The sequence below is a fragment of the Phytophthora sojae genome (assembly GCF_000149755.1).
Source record: "Phytophthora sojae unplaced genomic scaffold PHYSOscaffold_4, whole genome shotgun sequence".
Lineage (NCBI taxonomy): Eukaryota > Oomycota > Peronosporomycetes > Peronosporales > Peronosporaceae > Phytophthora > Phytophthora sojae.
Window position 1 is genome coordinate 4,691,033 of NW_009258118.1, and position 4,505 is coordinate 4,695,537.

The following is a 4,505-nucleotide window of genomic DNA, read 5'->3' on the forward strand; positions in this document are numbered from 1 at the left end:
CACGTGTTCGCGGCGCGCAGCCCGTCGCCCGTGGGACAACGTCGGCGCCACGTATGTGTGCGAGTCGACGGGCGCGTTCGTGACGACGGACAAGGCCCACGCCCACTTCGAGGGCGGCTGCTAGAAGGCGGTGAACTCGGAGCGGCCCAAGAACTCCACGCCCATCTACATGATGGGCGTGAACCACAAGGAGTACGATGGATCGGCGCCCGTGGTGTGGAACGCGTCGTGTACGAGGTGATCAACGACCAGTTAGGCTCGAAGAGGATGCTTCTCGTGGTGATGTTGGTGCTGGTGCCACCGTTCGTGCTGGGGGCTTCGGAGGTGGCGCTGGCGGTCTTGGCGGAGCGGGCGGCCTCAGTGGTGTCGACTTTCGAAGCCGGCCAGTCAAGAGTGCCAGCATCGTGAAAAACCACTGCGCCAGCCGCGCTTCTCGAAAGCGTCCCTGTGGTGCGCCTCATGAACATAGTGCGCTGCATTGCAAAGTGCCAGTCACTACGGCAAGCTCTTAACCAAGATCAACGCGGATGCGTGCAAGTATACTCCAAATAATACTTTCAAATACTTTCAGCACTTTGAGTCGTCGTTGTGAGCGTGCCGACTAATGAAGTGCATTCGCGGGCAGGCAGGACTGAAGTGCTTGAAATATGCACTACCAGCCCAAACCTCTAGTTGTCATCTTGAATTGTGCCCAGATCATCAAGTCCTTCTCACAACCGGTGACGGGTTCTGTTGACAGCAAGAGAAATATCCTAATCCCACGATCGAGTATCACAGCGAGCATCATGGCTTAGTCCGACGCTACCAAATATGCATGGATGTCTTGACGTCTCATGCTGACAAAGCCTCACTACATCACCAGCGTTGTGAAATAAGTTACAACAGTAGTCACCCTTCGCCAGCGACTTCAGCGCATATCCTGTATATCGCTACAAGCCTTCCTGCTTGCTCGAGATGACGCTACCTTCCGGAGTGATCCGAGCGTTATCAAATACTGCAGCCACCTTGTCGAGGGCCCCAAGTAATTTCAGCAGCGGCGTCACCATGTCCATCTTGGACTCCAAACGCACCACCCGGCCGCTCGTTTCGTCCCAGTCGAAGCGCACCGTTCCTTGTATCACCAAACGCTTATTCAGCAACATCCCAGCCAGTGAAAACCGACCACGAGCTTCTGTCTCCAGGAGGTGCGGATACAAAGCGCGAACTGTGTGATCGGTAATGGTAATTCTCGTCGAAGTCGTTGCCAGGACCGACTCGTCGCTGACCAACTGGACCGTTTGAGCTGCACACTCACGTCACTATGATGAAGCGAGAAGAGCCTCCACATCTCGAGAATGGCCTCGACCCCGCATGCATCCCCGTCCGTCACATCCAGCGCCATCGTCTCTTTAAGAAAGGTAAGCTGTGCGTGAATTTCCTTTGGGTGGTGAACCTCCGCCTCGAAAGACGATAGGTCCGACACTAGCAGCGGCATCATGTAGCCGCGAGAGAAGAGTCGGAAGTACTCGGTCGCCACGACCCAGAGGCTCGGGTTTGTCGGGATGCGGGCCAAAATGACCCCGCGCTGGTCTTCGAGATCTTTGATCGCTTCTTTGAGTTCACTGATGCTGGCTTCGAGCTCGTCCGCGTGCTCCCACTGTCTCTGCCTGTACTTGGCCTGGTTGACCCGGCACCGCTCGCGCCTCGAAGCCGAGACCTTCATCTTGCGCGCGGGGGTCACCGGTCTCGTTTCTTGCGCTTGCTCTGTGTCGTCGCGGACTCGAAGACGCTTGTGGTTCTGGAAGCTCCTGTCATTTATTGGTGCGCGCTGACCGTGAAGTGGAACTACTCGTTGGAGGACGCCACCGACGATGCTGTCGCTGAGCGAGCTGCTGTTAGGCGGAACGAGGGAGCTCTCGGCCATTTTGTCATCTCAGAGGGTGGAGTTGGCGTGTGGCCAGTCGTTGTAGCGCGACCTCTGAGTAACACGGATCGTCAACAACCATAGCGTGACTTGAGCAGTTGTGGGAGGACAGTTTTTATCATAGACTTGGAGTGGGGGCAGCCACTTGCAGCGAGGTTGAGCGGTGCTGTATGTAGTTAGCTTAAGACCTTGTATTTTTTGGAAATAAAGACCGAATGACCATGTTAAGCTGGCTATTTGGGCCTTCGTAGTACTAACGAGTCCTTCGAGATCAGGCCAGTGCGCCTGAAAGCATCTGTGGCAAATGCATAGTTTGGCCGCACTCGTACAGGCGGAGACTCAGGCAGCACCGCAACGAGGTCACCGTGCTCAGTGTGGAGCTACGTGCCTGTGCTACAGCTATAGCGGTACTGACAGTGAACGCGCTCGCGCTCACTTGTCGGTCTACCTTTGCAAGCCATTCGCTCAGTTTACATTCAGTTTTTGTGTATGCATGGATTTACTGGTCTTGATACTAACTTTAATGAGATCTTACATAGGAGCAAACGTCCTACCTCAAATCGGAGGGCGTTTTGCCAGAAAGGCACAATAAGTCGCAGGGGTTCTTAATCAAATTTTTTTGCTACTGAAACCAACCCAGAAGCCTGCAATTACGTTCACCGAACGAATATTGTGGTTTGCATTTGATTTGGCAAAACAGGTCCCCTGAAATCGGATTTCGGGGGTCCGATTGGTACAGGCGGTCCAATTTACAAATATTTTGGGGTTGATTTAATGTGAGTGAGGCCGGAAATAAAACCCACCATCCCGTTTTGCCGCTTAATCGCGCCAAAATGACTGGACGATGGGTTTGCCCGTCATCATGCAGCGGCGTGGTCTTTTGCACATTTCCCAAAAAGGCATGACTTACCACGACGATTTCCGCTGGCGAGCGGTAGCACTTATTCATGTGTACGACGTCCCGATAACGCACGTTTCTGAGCTTCTAGAGCCAAGGCCGAGGACGATTCGCAGCTGGTACAGCCTCTTTCTTCGCCACGGCATCGTCAACGACAAGGAAGAGCACAACCGCCGTCAGCTCTGGCCGGACGACGTGCTACAAGCAGTGAAACTTTACGTTCAAGACCACCCTACTTTCTACATCGAAGAGTTCCGCGACCACATAGTGCTGCTCTTCCCGGAGCTGCCCAACGTATCAACATCGACAATTTGCCGCGTGCTGAACTTTGACCTGAGTTTGAGTCGGAAAGTGCTGTCAAAAGCGGCACGGGAAGCGGTGCCTGCTGAAATCGAGGTGTTCTACACTAAGTTGCGGCATATTTATTCATTTGCTGAGCAGCTCGTCTTTCTCGACGAAACGGCTAAGGATGGACGCCACGCTTACTGCCGATACGGTTGGTCACGGCGCAACACCAAGGACGTCGTGAGGTTGCCGTTTTGCCGAGGAAAAAGACTGTCGATAATGGCGGCGCTGAATGTGAACGGCTTATTTGCGTTGGATTGGACAGAGGGCACGTTTTCCAGAGGGCGTTTATCAAGCGAGTCGTGCCACACTTGAACCCGTGGCCGCTTCCGCGTTCGATCGTCATCATGGATAACGCGAAAATGCATGCCTACCCTGAGTTGGAGGCGGCTGTGCATGCCTGTGGCGCCCGACTGCTATTTCTCCCACCCTATTGCCCGCAGCTCAACCCAATTGAACCATGCTTCGGACTCCTGAAACGATGGCTTCAAAAGGACGCGAACCTTGTTTTTCCGCTGTACCCGGAAATGGTCCTTGATGCGGCCATGAAACTGTCCACACGGTACGATGAAAATGGTTGTCACGGCACATTTCAGCACTGCGGGTATCTTGGCGCTTCATTAAGAGACGAAACGTTCAATGCATTGAAGGAGCTGTAGGATAGCTAAAGAACACTAAACATCTACGTTACCGCGTTTGCCGCCTCATGGGTCAAGCGCTGCACTCGGGCCCTCTGGATCCTTGCTACAGTAGCACGATGAAACTGACCGGGGGCTGTGTCGTGCTCCGAACATACAGAAACACCTTGAAGCAAAATGCGCTGCTTACCAGTCTCTCACTGGGCTGCAGCAATCTCCAGCGGTGCTGAAGTGTTGAGCAGAAATTGTCCCCAGACAGCCGCACGTACTTGGATTGTCCATCATTATTTGCACGCTTGAGATATATATCGCTGTTGCCGTGCTGCTCGATGCGTTTCTTGGCTGTCTCCGGGCTTGCAGCCAGCTCTGCAAACTTCACCAAGCACATCTCGCGGAATACAGCGTAGCCTTCTTCACGGTCGAACGTAATCTCTGCGCCATCCTCCACGCGAATACCCGAGCGGCTCTCCAACTCGAACGACTAGTGTCGCATCCAACACACGGGGCGGCGAAGTCCGATCGTCGTGACTGGCTGTAGTGGCGTGGGGTGTATGAATCTGCACAATTGAGCTCGAAGTTGCTGAGTGTACTCGTCAGCAACACGTGCGTTGGCGCAGCGCTCCAGCAACTCAAGGCTTTGTCTTCGCGTTGGCGCAACCTAAATAGCCGAAGCTGTTGACCACACGCAGACCACAGCACAGCAAACACAGCACAGCAAACA

The 4,505-nt window shown here is 54.0% G+C and overlaps 3 protein-coding genes across 3 annotated transcripts; all 3 read right to left on the reverse strand.

Moving 5' to 3' along the window:
- Positions 1-467, reverse strand: PHYSODRAFT_286021 (hypothetical protein; the record flags this gene model as incomplete). Its single annotated transcript, XM_009528828.1, has 1 exon — positions 1-467. A coding segment is annotated over one exon (387 nt), but the record flags the coding sequence as incomplete, so codon positions are not given.
- Positions 468-929: 462 nt separating this feature from the next.
- Positions 930-1,903, reverse strand: PHYSODRAFT_300895 (hypothetical protein; the record flags this gene model as incomplete). The annotated part of the gene is made up of 2 exons (XM_009528829.1): positions 930-1,268; positions 1,295-1,903. 2 exons carry the CDS (start codon positions 1,901-1,903, stop codon positions 930-932), a joined length of 948 nt encoding a protein of 315 aa, XP_009527124.1.
- A 1,976-nt stretch (positions 1,904-3,879) lies between these two features.
- On the reverse strand, positions 3,880-4,505 carry PHYSODRAFT_286023 (hypothetical protein). The gene has a single exon (XM_009528830.1). It carries the CDS (start codon positions 4,170-4,172, stop codon positions 3,891-3,893), a length of 282 nt encoding a protein of 93 aa, XP_009527125.1. The 5' UTR covers positions 4,173-4,505; the 3' UTR covers positions 3,880-3,890.